At 42.5% G+C, this 20754-nt stretch overlaps 1 protein-coding gene across 3 annotated transcripts in view; it reads left to right on the forward strand.

The window, feature by feature from the left end:
- Window positions 1–20754, forward strand: part of TAPT1 (transmembrane anterior posterior transformation 1) — a 59913-nt gene that overhangs the window by 14027 nt on the left and 25132 nt on the right. For 2 of the 3 annotated variants that reach the window (XM_045573964.1, XM_036420132.2), the window contains exon 3: window positions 11785–11903. In XM_045573964.1, the coding sequence (XP_045429920.1) occupies window positions 11785–11903 (119 nt within the window). The remainder of the gene's footprint in view (window positions 1–11784; window positions 11904–20754) is intronic. The other variant, XM_045573959.1, reaches the window with a different exon arrangement.

The raw sequence follows: 20754 nt of genomic DNA on the forward strand, positions 1-20754 counted from the left end.
TGTTCTGAATATTGGAGTTTATGTAAGATTTTCTTAGTGGTGGGGGGAATGTTTCTTCTGCTTGCAAAAAAAAAAAAGGATTAATTCTTGTATCTTTCTTAGAACACTTTAAAAAACTTGTTTTTTAAAGCTCACTGTTTTCCTCTAGTATTAAGCCGTGAGGTGGAAATGTGAGGACATACTGCAGAGGCCACTGGAGGGAGGGTTTGGTGGGGCCATGTTCTTGTCAGGACAACGCTGACCCACCTGCTTTCCACAGGGAAGTGCTCTCTTCCACCTGGTGGAGCAGGTTTGGACTCTGTTTTTCTCTGGGGAGAACACAGGGGTTTGCCTGCAGCCACTGCCAGGCCAGGGACGCACCAAGGAACTGCTTCAAAGTGGGGAGGTGTCTGTCTGTCTGACCCTGACTTACCCCTCCGGTCACACAAATAATGAGCAGTGACAGCATCCCTTTATAATTCTATCATCAGAGGCAGTTCAGTACACATCATTCTCTCTTCTTTATTGGTAACATTGAAATAAGCAGTTTTTGAGTAGATTTCTTGTAGAAACTTACAAGCATTTCATGTTTGTTATTGTGAGTCTTAAGTTGTCTTCTGGGGGAAATGCCTAAAGGTCTTGATAAGACTAAAGTATAGCCTGGGCCGGTTTGGCTCAGTGGATAGAGCGTTGGCCTGCGGACTGAAAGGTCCCGGGTTCGATTCCGGGCAAGGGCATGTACCTTGGTTATGGGCACATCCCCGATGGGGGTGTGTGCAGGAGGCAGCTGATCGATGATTCTCTCATTGATGTTTCTAACTCTCTATCCCTCTCTCTTCCTCTCTGTGAAAAATCAATAAAATATATTTAAAAAAAAAAAAGACTAAAGTATAAATCGATGTTTTTCAAACTGTAATTTGTGACAGTACCACTAATGGGTAACCCATATGTATGGTAAATTGCAACCAATTAGGATTTTTTTTTTTTTTAAGAATAGAATAGCAGTATTAGAGCATCTATGCTAAGGGTGTTTTTTTGTTTCATTGGTATGTATGTAAAATGTAGAATGTCAGGAAAGTTGAATTAACACTGTTCATGCACAGGTGTCATAATTTTCTAACCTTGCTTCCCATGCAGGAGGGTGTTAGTGTTAGGCCTATTTGGACAATTTGATTTAGTCTCTTAGAACAATACTAGAACCTTTATTGCTTAAAATGCTTCAAAGGAAGTCATACATTTCAGTGCAGGGCATTCTCCTTCATGTCCAAGACTAAGGGAAACCTAGAGGAAAGGTAGATTTCAGTTTGATTCCAGGCTTTAATATCTTCCTAACAGCATGAATGATAGCCCTGTGGCCCTTATTTCCTAGGAGTAGTGTTTCACCTCGGGCTTCCTTTATGAGAGCTGGGAGAATATCTAGGCATTCGTGTTAATCTAAGTTATGTTTATTGGTTTCCTTTGTGGTGACATTGTCTCTTCTAATATATAACACCTTATCATTTTTGTTCTTGTTTTCAGTAAATGTTATGACATTTTTACTAGCCTTTGGAGGGAGAGACACTTGATTACAGAGCTCTTTGCTCCCACAAGAGTTGCACGCATTGTACTATAAAACATGTAACTAATGTTTGTATAATACTTTGAAGAGAAGAGAAAGATCGATTCAGTATCTCTTACTGAACCTGTTTACTAATGTAAAAAAGTACCAGATTTTTGTCCAGGGGCTAGTTTTGTCATCTGTGTGAATCTGAAATTGCACAAATGGTAAAAAATAAAAAGAAATTAAAAATCACAGTATTTTCTAAAATTGCCTCATATATATAAATGCTAATGTAGAGAAACAATAGATCACTTATTCATTTATTTATTTATTTTCCCTTTGTTTTGAATATATTATGTATTTACTATGTCCCAGGTACTTTTACAGTGAGGAAGAACTTGTGAAGGTAATGGCAAGGGGATAAAAAAAAAAAGAGGTAGATTTTGTTCGTGCATTGTAGGGCCTATGAGTGTGGGGAGTAAAGGGGGTGGGGGGCACTGGGACGGGTATGCTAGGAAGTCCCAGATGTGGGAAGCTGTGAGGTACACACAAGAAAGGACAGGCACACTGGAGGGACAGGCTAGTTAAGCTAGAGTTTAGTCTGGCTTTGGGAGGACGGTTAGAATAGATTCCTTAGGCGTACTTTGAGCTGTGACTATAACAGAACACTAACAGTTAGCTGTGTATGTAACAGGATGCCAACAGTGGCTTAAACCAATAAGATTCTTTTTAGCAAGTCTCAAGGAAGGAGGTCTCAGTTGCTCCAGGAGATGAATGAAGCCAGCATGGACCACATCTTTTTGGTCCCTCTATTTTACCATTGGTGGCAAATTGGCTTTTGGTCCTCTTGCTCCTTGCAGCTGCAGGCATTACATTTGCCTCATAATCAGAAAGAAGAGATGGACTGTTCCTTTTAGAAAGAATTAAAAGTGTTCCCAGAAGTGCTCGGTGTACTTCCTTCTGCTTGTACCTTACTGGCCAAGCTGAGTTCTACACTTGTCCCCAGCTGCATGGGAGCCAAGGACAGTAAGAGCTGGGCTTGCCAACAAAAGGAGAACAGATTGAGGGTGGTAATCGGATTAGCCGCCCCTCAGAGCTATGCTTCTGAAAAATTAGTGTACCAGTGTTCAACATGAATTAGAAGTAAAAGAAGATCTCAAAATCTCACCATGTGCATATCCTTCTTCAAATGAAAATCCATCGATTGATTTACCTTTAAGAAATTTATTCTTCATGTTAATTATATGTCAGGTGTAGGTTGTGATTAGTACGAAGCCTTTTCTCAAAATTATTTATTTTCTGTGGTTACATGTGTTTATGTAACCTTCCCTATCATAAAAGTTAAAACTAAAATGAAAATACATTTTTGAATTTTTTTTACACTGTAACCCTGTGCCCTTTGGCAATCCCTTATTGCTACTATGCTTTGTATATTATAGTTATTTAATACATTTTTAAAAATTGAATTCAGCTGATTAGTCTTAGCTGTCTTAAGAATCTAGTGAATTTTTATTATTAACTTTAAGTTAGTCAGGTTGAAGATACAGGTATTGCTGCTGGTATAGAATATTGTTGTGCTTAGGCATAGGCTAATATTATTATTGAAAGAGAGAAAGGTTACTGTCACACAGGAGAGTATTTGCAGTCAAGATTCAATACCCTTAGCTTCTCATCTCAGGTCTGCAGGGCACAGCCAAGAGATCCAGCGGAGCCTGGAACCGCCTTTGGCTTTGACTTGATCTAAAATTAGAAGGTTGGACTCAACCGTCTCAGAAGGGCCGATGATTGCATATGAGAAACGGGGGAAATGGGGTGTTACATAAGAGTGGAGGAACTTCGTTCTGCTTGTTTGAGGGTCAGAGGAGATACCATTTAGGAAAGATAATTCTAAAGGTTCCTTTCAAAGTGATGAATTTAAGGACAATGCCATATGAAGCCTTTTTGTTTCTCACTGTGAGGTGTGTGTAAGAAAGCGCAGTCACAGCCAGTCTCACCCGGTTCAGTGAGCAGGCCTTGGATTTCATTGTGAAACTAATAAAGGGCTTACTCAGACCCCAGTGGTGGCAGAGGCTCTTGGGCATCCTGCTCGGTTTCTAATTTCATGAAAACACGTTTGGGGGCTCCTCCCTCTAAGTTCTTCTCACGGCCCTCTTTTGTTACATATCCTGACTTGGATGTCCTGCCACCCCGCTGCCTAGAAGCAGGAAAGGGTGGGGACCAGCACCACTCACACTCTCAACTGCCTGGTCTGGTAGTCTCCCTTTCCCTCGGAGGCTTGGCGCCCCCTGCTGGTAGAGGTGGTGACAGCAGCTCCATATTCCTTCTGCGGCCCTCCTACCTTTCTCAACCATAGGGCTCTGGGCCAGTGGCCTCAGCACAGAAGCCCCCTCCAAAGGCGGGCAGAGAGGTAATGGGGGAGTGGCTCGACCTGGTGTAAGCCCTGCTATCTCCTGGGCACATAGGACTCATCAGTTCTAGGTCAAGTCAGCTGTGACTTCTACTCTATTCACTGATGTTTAAAGGACAGTTTGTGAACTTGGCGCTGTGGTGCTATGTTTCTATTTTTGAATCAGTAACTTGCTTCTGTCAGTTCAGCTTTGAAAACAGTATTCGACCTCTTTTCCTCTCTCTCCATTTGCTGTATCAGGCCATTGTGAGCTGTCCCTCAGACTGTTTTATTGTCCTTAATTGTTGTCCCTGCTCACACTCAGTATGCCGTCATGCCCCTTGCTGACTGTTCCCTGAAGAGGAGACTGGTGCCTGTGATGGCGGCTACAGAGAAGACCTCTCATCCTCAGTGAAACTCACATGGGCCGTGGGGTCCTGAGAGCACAGCCAGCCTCCTGCCCCTCCAGCCCCTCGGCAGAGCTCACCGCCCTGCCTGTCCCGGCCACATACCGAGTAACCATCCTGGCCTCCAGGGTTGTTGGGGGGATTAAATAAATTAATGTGGGTCAAGTGCTTACTAAATAACCATATCAAACACGGATTGGAATTAAAAGAAGCAAGAAAATCTCAGGACCTCTCCGTGTGCATAGTGAAGGGGACCAGAATTTTACCACCCCAAAGCTGTCCCTTTTGGGATATTGGTTTTAAGCTGGTTATTCAGAAACAGGAGACTCAGAAAGGACCTGTGGCCTTGCCCCTTTCCTGCCTAAGAGAGTCAGATGAAAAGGGCTGGTCCAGGAAGGAAATCTTAACACCTTCACCTTAGCAGCTGGTAGGAAGGCTCCAGGCACATCCCCCCACCCCATTGTTTCTGCCTTACTTAGCAGGAATTTGCCTGGCACATGTGTTCTGCTCTTCCTCTGCTACCTATAAAATGCCTGTTTCCTTTGAAACCTCAGGCTCCGGTCCCCCTTTCTCCTTTGTCCATAGTGGCCTCTAAACCTGAACTGCCCAGTCCGTTTCAGATCTCATATCCTGCAAACTACCCCTCCCCCACCCCCCAGAGAGTGCATTCGTGATAAACGTACATTTTTCTCCTGTTAATCTGCCTCTGCCAATTTGAATCAGCCAGAAGAACTTAGAAGGTGGGAGGGAAAGAATGTTTTGGTCCCATAATAGTCTTTCCACATATTAACATCTTCAATTGATTCTTGTGTTAAATATGTCAGATATAAGTTGTAATTATTGTCAAGCCTTTTACCAACATTACTTTGTTTTCCATGGTTACGTATGTTTAAGTGACCTTGCCTATCATAAAGTACCTGGCTTGAGAGAATCCCTTTGTTCATCATCGCCTACAGTATAAACTTCCTGGGGACATGGATTTTTTAATTCCGGTGAATAAGACTTATTATAGGGACAGCCTTGAATCTGCCATCATTGCTTTCAAAGTTAGTCACTTGTAAACTTTCTTATTGATGAGTCATTCTCCTTCACATTCTTCTCATTGTGGATCCCCGCCTGGGGGCTTGTTGAGAACTTCTGGAACATAGAACCAAGAGCTGCGCCCCTTAGTAATTAACTGAAGGCGATCTCTGTCCCTCTTGTATAATGATCGCCTTCTGGCCACACAGCCACCCACTCACATCGCACCTGTGCACACGCTTCCCTTTGCTGGGAATTCTGTTCCTCCTGACTGACCTGGCAAAACCCAGGGCCCATCTTTTCTCCTCTGTGGGAGATCTTTGCTGACTCCATTCCCCCTTCCCAGTGTGCACAATGCCCGTGCCACCCTCCACTCACCCCACACCCTGCACAGACCTCCTGTCTTGGCCAGTGCTGCTAGGGCACATCCTTCATCAGGCACCACCCACTGGTCTGTGTCCAGCTCCCTAGCTTGTGCATTCCCTGGGGAAGGTGTCGGTCCTCACGGCCTTTCATCCTCCCAACGCAAAACTGAGCGAGACACAGCTCTGCTCTCACCGAGCTTTACAGAAAGGGAGGCCAGGGGGAGGCTGGGAAATGTCCCTTCCCGCTTCACTCCCTCTTGCCACCGTGTCCTCCACTAGCCGGTGGCAGTTAGGGTCATAGTGGCAAGATGGTATTCAGATTGCCAGGAGGTGGTTTGTCAGATTCCAAGAGGCCCATTTCAGAATCGTTGTGCCGTCTTAATTTTAGACACAACACTTTATTTATTTTGAAACTTCGAAGGGCATGGAAGACATTTTTGTCCAAAAGGTAAGCATAGATGTTGTGAAAGGTAAGCCTTGCTCCATTCCCCACAGAGAGAGGCTAGCCCTTTTACTTATTTCTTTGGAGGTTAGTCCTGTTCAAATGATGAAAAGCACGAGTAGGACGTTCAAGGTGAGTGTGGTAAGAGCTGGTTATGGAAATTTTCACTAGAACTGGGCTTTCCGTTGACTTCCAGGGCTATGGAATTATTGGCATTTTGTGCTTTTCTTAACTTTGATTTTTTAAAAATATATATAAGGTGTCAAATCCAGTGGCAAGGTTGAGGCTGGAGGAGAAGTGACAGGTGTCATTACTAGGAAAGTGCTTCAGTTTTCAAAGCCACGCCTTCCGCAGACCCACTGAAGTCGGGCCCTGCCTCTTCTGTTCATGAACTTGGGGAGGCTCTCGAGTCTGAGAGCGGAGGTGAGCCCACGCACAGTGCCTTGTACTATGTTGCCCATACCTGCAGAGGCATCTGAGGTCCTTCCAGACAATGTGTCCCGGGGCACAGAAAGGCCAGTGAACATTTCTGCCCTTCATTTCACTATTTTTATTCCAAAAAAGATTCTCAGGAATTCCCTTATTGCCCTAGCCGGTTTGGCTCAGTTAATAGAGCATCAGCGTGCAGACCAAAGGGTCTCAGGTTTGATTCTGGTCAAAGGCACGCACCTTGTTTGCAGGCTCCTCCCTGGCCTGGGCCTTGGTTGGGGCTCATGCAGGAGGCAACCAATGTGTTTCTCTCAGATCAGTGTTTCTCTCTGTCTTCCCCTCTCTCAAAAAAATCAATGGAAAAGTATCCTTGGGTGAGGATTGACAAAAAAAAAAAAAAAAAAAAGCAAACAAGAAAGAAGTAAGTGCCTTATTAAGCAATCGGTTATTTTGAAATAATTATTTTTTTCATGTAAATTCTTATAAAACTTTACTCTGAGAACGAATTTTAAATTGAATGGCTGCAATGTGTAAATCCCTGTTTTTCATGCATTTTTGTACAAAGATCTTTGCAGTGTAGCCAGTGCAGGTGCTTCTGAAAGCTCCTTGGCCGCTCTGAACTGTCTTCACTGCTGTGTGGCTGCCAGCACGCCTGCATTCCCTGGGACTTCTTTTCAGATAGTTGTCACCCTTGGGTGGGCCATGAGTTTAATGAGACCCTTGTTTTTTAAAAAAGGAAGTAGAAAATATCTGTATTTCATGGAGTGAAAGTATCATTTCAGCGAAAGTTTTCTTTTGGGTGTTGGAGTGTGTCTATAGGTATGTGTGTAGTGACTTGTAGTGTAAAGTGTATTAATTAATGACTGAGTTGTGGTCAGTAATTAAGTCCTCCTCTTGGGGTGTTGAGCTTCTTAGTAAGACTGTTTGCTCTTCTTAAAACAGTGAACATATGTCGGTCTCTGCCACATCAGAGCTGCACTCTGTTTGCTACAGAGAAAACAGGAGGAACAAACCAAAGAATGAGTCATCCGTCCCCAGGAAAGAGGAAAAAGCCCAAAACCCCAGCGTGGGATTTCTTGTTGAGGCATTTTCCGTATGCTTTAGCTCCTTGCCATATTGTCATTTTCTGCTGTCTGTTATTTATATAATGGTCAGTCTACGCAGAGGACATATTCATTTTATGGCCTCCCCATAAAAGTGAGATAACTGTCAAGTGAGAGATCACGTTTACTAGGTGAGGTGGGGGTGGTGGCAGCGCCAGAGGAGGAGGAAGTGGGGAGGCGGGACCAGAGAGGGAAGGCCTGGCTGTCAGTCAATAGAACAGGTTTTCTTTATTATATAGAAAACATATTCCACAAGCATTGTGCTGCTTTGACTTTGGCCACAGCTTGCATTTATTTTGAAACTTCAAGTGGCATTTAAAGGAGAACAAGAGATTTTTGTGTTTTCAAAAGGGAAACAGAGTGGCATATGACACCGTTTTATTACTTTCTTGTCACACTTCGTATATTTCAGGGAAATTTTCCGTAGATATTACTTAATACTGCTTGAGTACTTTATGGTTATTTGAAATAAAATTGAATAGTGATTGCCTATTTTATCAAGATGCCACACAATTGAACCAAAGATATGAAAGTACAGTACTATTCCCAATAGTAATATATACTCAGAGCTTTTAATTCTTAACACCTTTTCAAAGCTAGCAGTGAGTGTGCAATGTCATGCCTTTTTGTAAGTTTGATGCATTAAATGCCTATTTTGATGACAGCAGGCAAACTGGAAAAGATGAGTTAGCACAAAGACAGTGACAGTAAGGCCTGTGCCCGGTAAAATAGTGGATGAGAGCCAGCTTGGGAGGCGTTTTGCCTCCAGAGCTGTGGCTTCTTCGTGTTAGGTAGGGGCGACAATAACCACCCAGAGCGTTGGGAGGAGTGAGGAGAGAACACTCACACCTTGCCCGGAGAGCCATAGGCACAGGAGACATCCTTTGCACAGCCCCTTCCAAGCCCTGGGCCCATGTCATTCAGAGATGCTGGTTCAGCATCTCGCTGGGTGCCAGGCTCGGGCCACACCAGCACAGGCTTTCTGACCTTTGAGGAAGGATGAATGCTTTCAGGGTTGCGTCTTGCTTACTTTTTTAGGAAATGATCTTATTTTCATTTGTAAAGAATTAAGAAGATGCTGTACCTATGAGAAAGGGTAACATTCGAACAACAGGCACAGTACTTGGGTCACTTTTCCGCTTTTCTAAACAGTGAAAGGGGTTTCTGTTGGTTGTATACAGTGTATCCCAACATCCAAGGATGGGTTCTTTCCACCCAGCTGCAGTTTTTTAGGTCTCAGCCACTGTTTCACTTCCACTTTAATGTGGGATCTCCCCATTAGGAGGTCAGTGCACAGTGTGAGAAGATGATTGCTGGCCCACGGAGTTTATTGGCTGGTTTAATACGTGAAGGGAAGGCCCCTTAGAGTTTAGATACTGTTGTTTACCATAAACAATACTATTGCAAATTCCTCTAAGCTAGGGGTGTCGAACTCAATCAGAGAAGGGGCCAAAATCTAAAATCCAGCCTAAATCGCGGGCCGAATCGTTTACTGAACAGTCATAAACTGTCATTGTGATGGAAACGCAGCGGAGTGCAGTGATGACAGCGCGGTGCGGGCCACATTGCAAGGCCAGGCGGGACGGATTTGGCCCGCGGGCCTTGTGTTTGACACATGTGCAAGCCAAAGAAAGGTGATTATACTTTTACTAGAGACCCAGTGTATGGAATTCGTGCATGGGGGGTTGAGGAAAGGGAGGGTCCCCTCAGCCCAGCCTGCACCCTCTCCAATCCGGGACCCTTCGGGGGATATCCCTCTCACTAACCTCCCTGCTGGCTTTGTCACCCCCCACAGCCTGCTGTCCAGTCATTTGGTCACCCCTCACTAACCCCGCTGTTGGCCTTGTCACCCCACTTAACCTGCTGTTCCGTCATCCATCCGGTTGTTTTCGGTCTTGATGGCCCCTAGCTTTTTATATATTAGGATTCTGCAAGAAAAGATGGTCTTCATCATCACTTTCTCTGTGCTCTTGCTCATGCTTCCTCCTGAGCCTGGCGAGCTTCCTTTCCCATCTCCCTGTCCGCCCACCTCCCACACCTCCTCTCCATGTGGCAGTAGTTCCTCATCTTCTCAGATGTTAAAAGGGTCTTCTCTCTTATGGGCTTTTTCTGAGACTCCCCAAGTTGGTCTGGCTGTCTTCTCTACAGGGCTCCGCTGTTACCTGCATCCATAGTTCTGCCACAGCGCTATATCAGGTCCCTGTCCGTTACTCACATGCTGGCGTCTCTGCTGAAACTTGAGTAAGCTTACTGAGGGCAGGAGCCCCCTCCACACACACATATATGTATGTATATGTACATATACCATATACACACAAGAATGTGTATATATGTATATAGATGGGGAATATATTTTTGAGACATCTTGCAAAATACTGATAAAATTGTCCTGTCAGGCAGTGTGATATAGTTTGCAAGGGCTGCTGTACCAAAGTACCACCAACTGGCTGGCTCCAGAGTGCAATCCTGGAGGTCAAGGCGTCACAAGTTCATTTCTTCTGAAGCTTCTCTCCTTGGCCTGTGGACAGACGTCTTCTCCCTGTGTCTTTGTGTCACCCACCCTGTGTCGGTCTCTGTGTCCACATTTCCTTTCTAATAAGGACGCCTGTCATACTGGGTTAGGGTCTATTTATGAACTCATTTAACTTAACTACCTCTTTAACGAGCCCCAACTTTAAATGCAGTCATTGTGAGGTACTGGGGGCAAAACTTGAACATACGAATTTGCAGAGAGGAGATACAGTTGTACTGGTAACAGTTGTGTAGGCAGTTCATTGACTTAAGGATACATGGAACATCATGTGTGAAGGCATGTACAGCATATCATGCTTGTGTGTCAGACATGCGGAAGTCCCTGCTCTTAAGTTGCAGAGTTTGAGAACCTGGGTGTGACAACTTCTCCACACCATCAAAAGACTACACCCACCTATGAAATATACCGTAGTCCTACATTTAATGGGTGAAAGTGTATAATGTTACAAAAAATAGGAAAGATTGAAGTATGAAAGAAAGGGGGAGATATATAAACATTAGCAGTTACTCCTCCAATCCTATCTAATAAAGAGGGAATATGCTAATTGATCCTTATGCCGTTGCAAAGATGGTGGCCCCCATAGCCAATAAGGAGAGAGTATGCTAATTGACTGCCATGCCTTCAAAGATAGCAGCACCCACAGCCAATAAGGAGGGAATATGCTAATTGACTGTCACACCCTCAAAGATGGCAGTGCTCACAGCCACAAGATGGCAGTGCCCAGTCCCCTCAGCCCCACTGGGTTGGCAGGTGCATGGCCACTCCGCGCACCTGCCTCTGGAGTCCCCCAGATCCCTCAGTCCCCCAGCCGCCCAGGGCTGCCTGAGGCTCAGGTAACAGGGCTGGCGAGGCTTGTGTTGCTGGCAGTGGCAATAGCAGAGGTGTGATGGGGGGCGTCGCCTTCCCCTGATCGCCAGGTCACCTCTTGCCCCTGAGGGCTCCTGGACTGTGAGAGGGGCAGGCCAGGCTGAGGGACCCCCCTCCAGGGCATGAATTTTTATGCACCAGGCCTCTAGTAAAGAATAATGCCTTCTGAACATAGCAAGTTCAGATATATTCAAAATTGTGTTAAAGTTAGTAACAATTTACATATTTTAGCTCAATGGATATTCCAATCCTTCCCATCCATGAAGCACTCTGATAAACAGGAAATAGAAAATTTATAAAGAGTAAAGGTACAGTTTTAAAAAGTTTTATCTAAAAGGTATCTGCAATATCTTTAAAGTTTGAGGAAGTACTCCGAAAGCTGAATCAGATCTTTCATAGCCACAGTCAAAGGCAACTTGCCTTTTGAGTAATTGACTTCTGTGGGTGGTAAACCAAAGGCTCTCGAAGAAAAAGTACAAATTTACACTTTGAGAAACGTTTTTCATTAAAATATGGCTCATATACACAAGTAGGACTATCAATTTGTTATTCTCATAGTCAAGTTATGAGAAACGAACTTCCTACAAAGTTCTGAAGTTCCTTGTTTACATTTTGATCTACAATTACAATATTTAAAGCATGATACAATATTTAAATTACAATATTTAAAGCATGTTTATTTATGTTCTGTTTCCTTCTCTCTTAAAATCCAGCTCATGTTTTTTGGGATCTTCCTGTGCCTGGATGCGTTTCTGTACGTGTTCACCCTGCTCCCGTTAAGGGTGTTCCTGGCACTGTTCAGGCTCTTCACTCTGCCGTGCTATGGCTTACGGTAAGTGGAACACCACTATTTCCAGTGTTCAATTGTTTTTACTATTTATAGTTGTTAAACTAAATAATCACATGGATAAGTTTTGCAGAATAGGGATAATTCATATGCTTTCATTCACACTTTGGTCTTTAATGCATAAAGTAATGCTGTTTATCTTTTTAATGAATGTTAGATAATAGGTTGGTGTAATATTTGTACTTTGTAAACACACATTTGTTTTCTGAATGATTCTGAACCTGACCTTGCTTTGGCAGTAAACAAATGTTAAGAATGTGGGTGGGAAGAATAGGAAGGGCCTTGGACCTGAGAGTCAGTGACCTCACTGCCACTGTGCACCTTTACCCTGCACCTCAGTTTTCCCGAAGTTCCTTGGCTGTCTGGGCAAGATCTGTAAAGTGAGAGCTGGATTCTAGGTGGGGAGCTGAGGGCCAGGTGCTGTCAGAATCTCCTGAGCTGTTACTGTAGGGGTCCCTCCTCCATCCCTTTTGAGAGTAACTGTCTTGTGGCTTAGGGACCCTTAGCGACCGGTTACAGGTGAGACTCCCTCTGATTTGTGAGAAGGGAGAGCTCTGGAAGACCACTGTCTGAGTGGGAAGCATCAGGCGGCCCTCCGGCATTGATGAGCTGCTGAGTTGTGGACAATTCTTGGCTTCTCTAAGCCCGTTTCCCCATCAGTAAAAAGGGGACATTGAGACCCCAACATCTTTCACCACAGAGACTGAGAGGCGTACAGAGAATCCCCAGAACAGTGCTGGTTCACAGTAGACTGGAACAGATAGTAGTTTCCTTCCCTTTCTCCTCTATCAAAACTGGGAACAGTAAGATGAAGTGTGAAGCTTACATGAATCCTGATGCTTTATTGGGCCTGAGGTTAGAAGATGCCTGGGTTTCACAGTTCTCTTTCTTTGTATAGTTATGGCAACGTATGTCTGCTCTGTGTATTCACTCTCCGTAACAGTATGATCTAGTTCTCAGCATAGCTGTCCATGGTAATTTCTCACAAGCATCTCTTTCCTAAATACATTTCATTCTGAGAAAGTTTTAAAATGCTGAAATCGACAGTAATATGTAAAGTTTAATATAACTGTAAAGTAGGTGTCTATTCCATGATATATAAAATACACAATTAATAAAGTTATTATTAATAACTTAACCATAGAAACAGTTATAAATATTGGTCAACAAACAGAATTATATGTTGATACTTTGGAAGACTAAAGTCACGGAAGATAGTCTTTTAAAGTAGCAAAGAACATATACTTAATATTTAGTAAGTACTAAATAACACATATAAGAAACTCTTCCAGTATATATGGAAAAATTTATTGGTTATGATTATCATATTGTGAAAAGTATACAATTTTTTTGCAAAATTGCACAGAATAAAACAGTTGTAAGAATTAAGATCACATCGTTGTTATATGTGATATTTCCATTCTGTAATCTTACCCCCTTCCCCCCCTTTGGAATGAGATAATTGTTCCATATTTTCTTAATTACAAGTTAATCAGCTGGGAGAATCTTTTTAGGAATTGACCATCAACTTTAAGGCATTCAAGTACATCCTTTATACGTTTGGAAGAATTTTTAAGAGGCCCTATTGGCAAACCTCTTTTAAGACATTTGTAGCATGGTACTTTAATATTAACAAAGCCTAACTGCCTGTACCATTGTCTTTTATCACTGTTGGGAGCTCAGTAAATCACGATTATTTCAGTTACCTTTTCAGAAGTCCACAAAAAAATCTAATAAGACATTACTAAATATGAATCTTCACTTATGATGACATAAAAGGATGGGTCCATGGACATGCAGATAAAGCCAGGGGAAGCTACCTGACATAAAACAGCTAATGCCATGGAGGGATTTTCACGTCTACATGTTGAGCTAGATTACTTTTTGGTTATTCTTTGATCAACCATGTGAGTCAAATTTGTGTTTTAGCCATTTTTAAGTGACTGGCTTTTCAAGACATATGTTGCATGTGGCGCTAACATGATGAGGTAAAACACTGAAAAGATCTGTCACCTAAAAACTCTCTTCTTCTTTGGGTCTGTTAGCACACAGTGGAGTTCACTCAGTGGGGTTTTCCTGAGATTTTCCTTTTTAGGGCTCTTATTTGAAGACGCATTTTGTGGTACTGGCATCTACACTGTGTCATTGCTGTGTGTCCCTGTCACTTGGGGAAACAGAATACCAAGGTAGCTTGTGAGAAGTCTTTCATTGTTTGTCCTGAAAACTAAAAGAGGTTTAGGAGGGAGCTGGGAAATCTCCAGTCCTCTACTTCCGTTTGCTTTGTTGTGAGTGGCCAATAGTCCTTGGAGCCAACCTTTTCTATATATTTTAAGATAGTTTTTAAAATAAAGATGATTGGCTAGTATATTACTTTATACTTCTCAACCTAAATGAGTTTCAATAGCATTTAAAAATAAAATTGAAGTGTTCTAATGTCAAGGTTTTATAGCTAAAATGACACCAGAGGGAAAACTATAACGTCCTACATTTAAGACTCCAATAAGTTTCCCTGTGCCAAATAGTTCTTGCTATTTCAAGAACCATTTGGATCAACTGAAAAATTACATTTTATGCCGTCACTAATAAATATATGCTATCTGTGAAATGAAGTTAAAATTACACATCGGAACTTCAGCTATTTTAAAATAATCTGTGCTATTATTAATGTTAAGTTTAATAAATTTCAAATATTTTAGAAATATAAGAATACATTTTACTTATTAAGAAATAGCCAAATTCTGCATTCTTACGGCTTTTCTTCTAACATTATCTATTCTTATTGCAGCTTATTTCATTTGCCTATAGCTGACTCAGGTTCCCCTTTTCAGCCAGCAAAACATGCTCTTTCCCTCAGTCTGACTGTTTGTTCAAAGGGATAAGAAGAAATTAAAGAGATCAGCAAAGAAGTAGACTATATTATTTGTTTTCTTTTTCTGTCTCTTCTATTTCAGTCTTCTTTCTGTAAAAAAAGAAAGGAAAGAAAAAGTTACTCTCTTCCTAGTCTCTTAGTTCTTTGAAATTATTCCCCCAAAGGGGGAAAGGTGGATATTTGTCAAAGGAATCCACATGCTAACACGGAAACGGTAGCTCTTTGTAGTCTAGTACTGTTCACTTCCATCTCACACGTGTAGTCGGATAAACGTTATTGCCGCCTTTTCGCATCTAAGATTAGCGTCCTCACCTCCTGCCCTTGCCGAGTTCTATGTGAGACAGTATTTATGAGAGGCTTTTGAAAGCTGGCAGCCTCCAGATTTTCTGCTGTAGAATTCATTCTTTGAACTTATTTCTAAGTCTTCTGCTACCTTGCTGTGGTTTGGGGGTTGGAGTTGGGGTTTTTGCTCCTGTGTCAGCTAAGTGAATAGACAAGGACTCTGCCTTTCTCTGTGACCAAGGGCCAGGGTCTCTGCGGGTGAGGGCCCTCATGGAAACCCGGCCTTCATCACGGTGCTCCATTGTGGGCACTTGGCCAGCTTCTGCCTGTTCAGATACTCATCACTTTATGACTTTGGCAGGTGATTAGCTTGGCTTGGTAATGGTGTGTGTTGTCTGCAAAGGATGCACTGCTTTCATACAAGTTGTGTCTCTCCTTAGTTATCTCAAGAATACTCCTTTGAAAACTGATCCTAATGAATGAAAAATCTCGCAAAATCTTTGCCCCCCCCCCATATTTTATTATTGTAGACTAAAATAAATGAACACTCATATTCTCTCAGAGCAGATTCAATTATATATTTCTTCCCTCTCTCCCAGATAGGGTAGTGTCATTTTAGAAAAGCATTCCAGATACTGCTTGAATTAGGATAATTTGTTAAATGATGAGGACATGGAAAACAAAATTAAGTTTTGATTCATTATATAAGGAATCCGTGTTTCTTGGATAGAGTATTAAAATATTTGTGTTAAAGTATTCTGTTATGCTAAGACAGGTATCAAACCTAATTTTTACTAATTTACTTACAAGATCTAGAATAACCGGTTGTATCAGTGTTTCAAATTTGCCTGGCATTTTTGGGACCCCTCTTTCCTCTTTCCTCCTAAATCTTGTGACTTCATAACTGTAGAGTAGTTTTAAGTAATAAATGCTAGACTATTTTTTCTTTTACTCTAATAGTTCTTCATAGATACACTAACACATCAGTCTTGGCTGCAAATGTTGATAAAGAAATACAATTAGGTATATACAGGAAATAGCCCTTTATCTCTTAAATAAAATCACTTTGACTGCGATCACTTAACTTAGTAGTTGCCAATCATGTGCTGGTGAGGTGAAGGCAAATAGCCCATTTATCTAAAGCAAATGAAATATGTAAGCACATTTTCTGGTTGTTTCCACCCTGGTTTTTAGGCATAACTCTTCTTTGAGGCTTCTGTGGGCTTTTGTTTTAAGAGGCTATAGTCTTTTTTTTTTTTTTTTTTTTTTTTTTTTTAGCTTTTGCAACTCTTAGAAAAGCTCTTATCTCCCAGAAGAAGTATGAATTTAAAATGCTTGAGGATTTCTTATAGGTTTCCTCTATATGTCTACTTCCTTCAAGACAGTTCTACCTGAAATTGATTTCATACACACACACACACACACACACACACACACAATTTTTCTCTATTTAGACATATGCCTTAACTTTGCCCCGGGCTTCATATCCCCCAGGAGCACGTGTAGGGAAACAAGTTTGTGGTCGGCTGCCAGGGCCGAGCGGCATGGCTGACTCAGAGAGCAGTGTGTTTGTTGTATTAGAGTCTCCGCAGTGCCAGGTGTTGTTGTCCCCTGTTCCCTCACATGGCGCTCTCAGTAGCGCAGCAACATTACAACCTTCTCTCTCTTTCTCTCTCATAAATCAGACCCAAGGGAGGAGCACTTTCACTTCCTTTATAGAGTGGAATGTGGTGTCACAGGGACTCCTTGTGGTGAGTAAACCCTGATTTTTCCTTCTATTCTCTTGGCCAAATTGACCTCAGTGCAAACAAATATTAATTATAATGAAAAAACACAAACCCCAGCATAGGCAGACATACCCGTTTGGGAATGGACATACACTGAAGAAAATGTGGTTCCCCAGCCATACTTTCTGGTAAAGCTTTGTCCACATTTACACAGGATTTCACCATGATCTCACCTAACACAGGCAAGTCACCTGGTAAAATGATCTTTTGTGACACATTTGGGCCAGACTTAATAGCAGCAAACACAGCAGTCAGCCGAGCCCGCTTCCTTCCATGTAAGCGGCTCCTTTTGTCTCTCCAGACCCCCAGCATGGCTTTGTAAGGCCAAGAGCTTTTTTCAATTTAATTTGAAATTATTTTAAAGCCCAAGGGGAACTTGAATCAGTGTAAACATTTAGTAGTTATTCTGTCATGTGTCATGAAAACTTAAGATTTAAAATTTTTCATTTTTCTAATCAAGAAAATATCTTAATTTCAGAGCTCTATTCCAATTTAACTTTAAAATTATAAAGAGACTTTTCTTCCATAAATGAGAACTATATTTAATATTTTGCATTTCAATAGGCCTTATAGTTTTTTCTTTCTGTTATACCACATGTAGCTTAAAATGTTTAAACAGAGAGAGAAAGAGAGAAAGAAAGAAAGAAAGAAAGAAAGAAAAAAAGAAAGAAAGGAAGAAAGAAAGGAAGAAAGACCCAGCCTACGTATTGTGTAAGGAAATGTCCCATGGTGATACCTTGGCATGTTTCAACAGCCATTTCTCTTGCTTATTTGTGTTGCCTCCTGTCCTGCTCTTTCTGCCTGAGACCAGTTTTTACTTGGGAGCAGACTGTCCTCTGCTAAGCAGGGGGGAAAGCCTGCCCGTGGCCATCCTGTGTGCGATGTCACTGTGCTCCTGTAACCCGTGGCCGGGGAGGCAGCAGGAGCCTCCGTTGGCGATGCTGCCAGTCTAATGGAAGTATTTGAATGAGTAAAAGATAGCATGTAGACATGGAGGAAATTTGGTTTCTGGAAGAGCGGTTTAACTTGAAAATTTAAGTTCTGTTGAATGTCTTGTTGAATATTCCCGGTGCTCACAGCCAGCGTGTAAATTAGATTAGTGGGTTTTTCACTCCGCTCAACAGCTTACTCACTTGTTTCTGCGTTCCTGTGGGATTGTCAGCATTTGCAAAGGGAACTGCCAGTGACTACAGTTTAACAGGCGTTACAAGGAAGAACCTTGCCCTGAAACTTGTTTAAAGCCAGTTTAGAGTTGATTGCAGGTCTGTTGATAAGCTTCTTTCCGAGTTGGAAATGCTTATCAGAGTGTTACCTAAAAATATCCTGGCAGAGAAGAAAACAAACGCCAGTCTTTAGAGCCAGGTCAACTGCCTAGGACGTCTTTTATTTAAGATGTCACTATGCAAACAGGTTTTTTTATGCAGCTTTTCTTTTTCATTTACAGATACATTTTTATGAAAACGAGACCCCCTCTTTTTTTTTTAAGTGTCATGTGAGTTTATTTAGATTATTTTATTTTATTTTATTGATTTTTTACAGAGAGGAAGGGAGAGAGATAGAGAGCTGGAAACATCAATGAGAAAGAAACATTGACCAACTGCCTCTTGCACACCCCTTACCGGGGATGTGCCCGCAACCCAGGTACATGCCCTTGACCGGAATCGAACCCGGGACCTTTCAGTCCGCAGACCGACGCTCTACCACTGAGCCAAACTGGCTTTGGTACAAGAAGAGTTCTGCTTTTACTTTTTATTTGAATAATACTCCCTTCTTTTGAAAATCCTATTCATCTCTGTAGCAACCAGTTATGATAGAAGACTTCCGCCAGAGCAGCGGGAACTCAGAAAAGAGTGAGTCCAGTTGTCTGTATCCTGTTTGTTCTCTTTTTGCAAGTGAAGAGCAAAAATAGATGTATTTGCTTTTTAGTACAATAGTTTTTCTAAATGTGATGACAGCACAGTGATAGATTACACAGCATTAAATTATGCCTTAAGATAAAGCTATGAGTTGTTGGTTCCTGTAAGTTTAAATTTTCTTTTAAAGAAAACTCTTAAAAAGGTAGGTGGTGGTGAGGAACATGCCTCTGGAGATGGCTGCTTAGGTTCAGATCACACTCCTCCCCTCCCCCTCCAGCCTTCCCGAGGCAGGCACACCTGCCTACTCTGCCTCGGCTTCAAATCTTAAAACCAGGTGATGGTGTGCCCTCTTTGTAGGGTCACTGTGAAAACTGCAGAGCCTGGCATGGTGCCTGCCATAGAGTGACTAGTCGGATTGCAGCCTGGGCGTTTCCACAATTCTTCTGTGGCTTTAACAACCAGGTTTGCTCATAGGCAAGGTAAAGCCCCTTAAAACTGTTTATGCTACTTTTTTAAGTTTCAACTTATTATCATCTTTATTTGGTCACTCTAATTTCTAACAATGACTTGTGTTAAATATAATAGTTCTTCATAGAGCCAAAACCGGTTTGGCTCAGTGGTAGAGCCTAGGTCTGTGGACAGAAAGGTCTCAGGTTCTATTCCGGTCAAGGGCATGTACATTGGTTGCGGGCACATCCCCGGTAAGGGGTGTGCAAGAGGCAGCTGGTTGATGTTTCTCTCTCATGGACATTTCTAGCTCTCTATCCCTCTTTCCTCCTCTCTGTAAAAAATCAATAAAAATATATATTTAAAAAAAATAGTTCTTCATAGATACACTAACACATCAGTCTTGGCTGCAAATGTTGATAAAGAAATACAATTAGGTATATACAGGAAATAGCCCTTTATCTCTTAAATAAAATCGCTTTGACTGCGATCACTTAACTTAGTAGTTGCCAATCTAGTGCCAAAAGCTCTCAGTATACTTTTAGTTACAAGAATCATTTTTGTAATTAATCCAGATTCATTAATACCGCCCTACTGTTTGTTTCTATCATTTTCTTTAATTCATAAAACATCAATACAAAGGCCCATGACTATGAGGGATTTGTGATTGTCCCCGTATGCCCAGCTGTGCCACACTCTGAGGAGGAGCTGGGTGGTGCACTCCTCGCTGAGGCCTCATTTGTCCCTTGGTCGGACCCAAGGAGACCCTCACACAGGCCAGGAGCCAAGAGTGTTCTGTGTCTCCTCTCATTGTTTGAATTAAAAGTATGTTAGTGCCTGGCTGGTGTGGCTCAGTGGTTGAGCATGCACCAAGAGGTCAGCAGTTCAATCCCCAGTTATGCCCAGGTTGTGGCTTAACCCCCAGTAGGAAGCAGCTGCTCCATGTTGATTCTCTCCCATTAATATTTCTATCTCTCTTGCTCTCTCTTGCTCGCGCGCGCGCGCGCTCTCTCTCTCTCTCTCTCTCTCTCTCTCTCTCTCTCTCTATATATATATATATATATATATATATATATAAACAAAAAAACATTAAAAAAGAAAAGAGTATGTAACCCCTCTTCCATTTTCAATCTTGGTGAGGTGAAGGCAAAGAACTGATTAGCTCTGTAGCTGAATAGCCCAGGCGGAGGTCTGTGTTCTGGGCTAGATGTTGCAGTAGGAGATGCAGCTCAGCCTGGGTCCCATGGGGAGGAAAGGCCAGAGCCTGCCTGGATGAGAGGGGAGCAGCACGGAGGAAAGGGACCGGGAAAGACGACAGATGGCTCACCTCCATCCTGAAGCAGTTTTACCCACATCTCAGCTGCTAGGAATCATTTCCCTCTGGCCTGCTTTGCCTTAGACCAATTCGGACCGTGTCCCGTTAGGCCCCTGGGTGCAGCCCATGTTCCCACCGCCCTTCAGCCCTTCCTGGCCATCGTCTTCACAGAACTTGCCTCTTTTCAGGATGTTTGCAGTGTCCAGATTCTCTCTCTGAACTGGAAACAACTTGCCAGGAAAGGCTCTCCTGAGCTGGTGTGGCCTGCGCCCTCGTTACC

This window comes from Pipistrellus kuhlii, unplaced genomic scaffold (genome assembly GCF_014108245.1).
Source record: "Pipistrellus kuhlii isolate mPipKuh1 unplaced genomic scaffold, mPipKuh1.p scaffold_m20_p_1, whole genome shotgun sequence".
NCBI lineage: Eukaryota > Metazoa > Chordata > Mammalia > Chiroptera > Vespertilionidae > Pipistrellus > Pipistrellus kuhlii.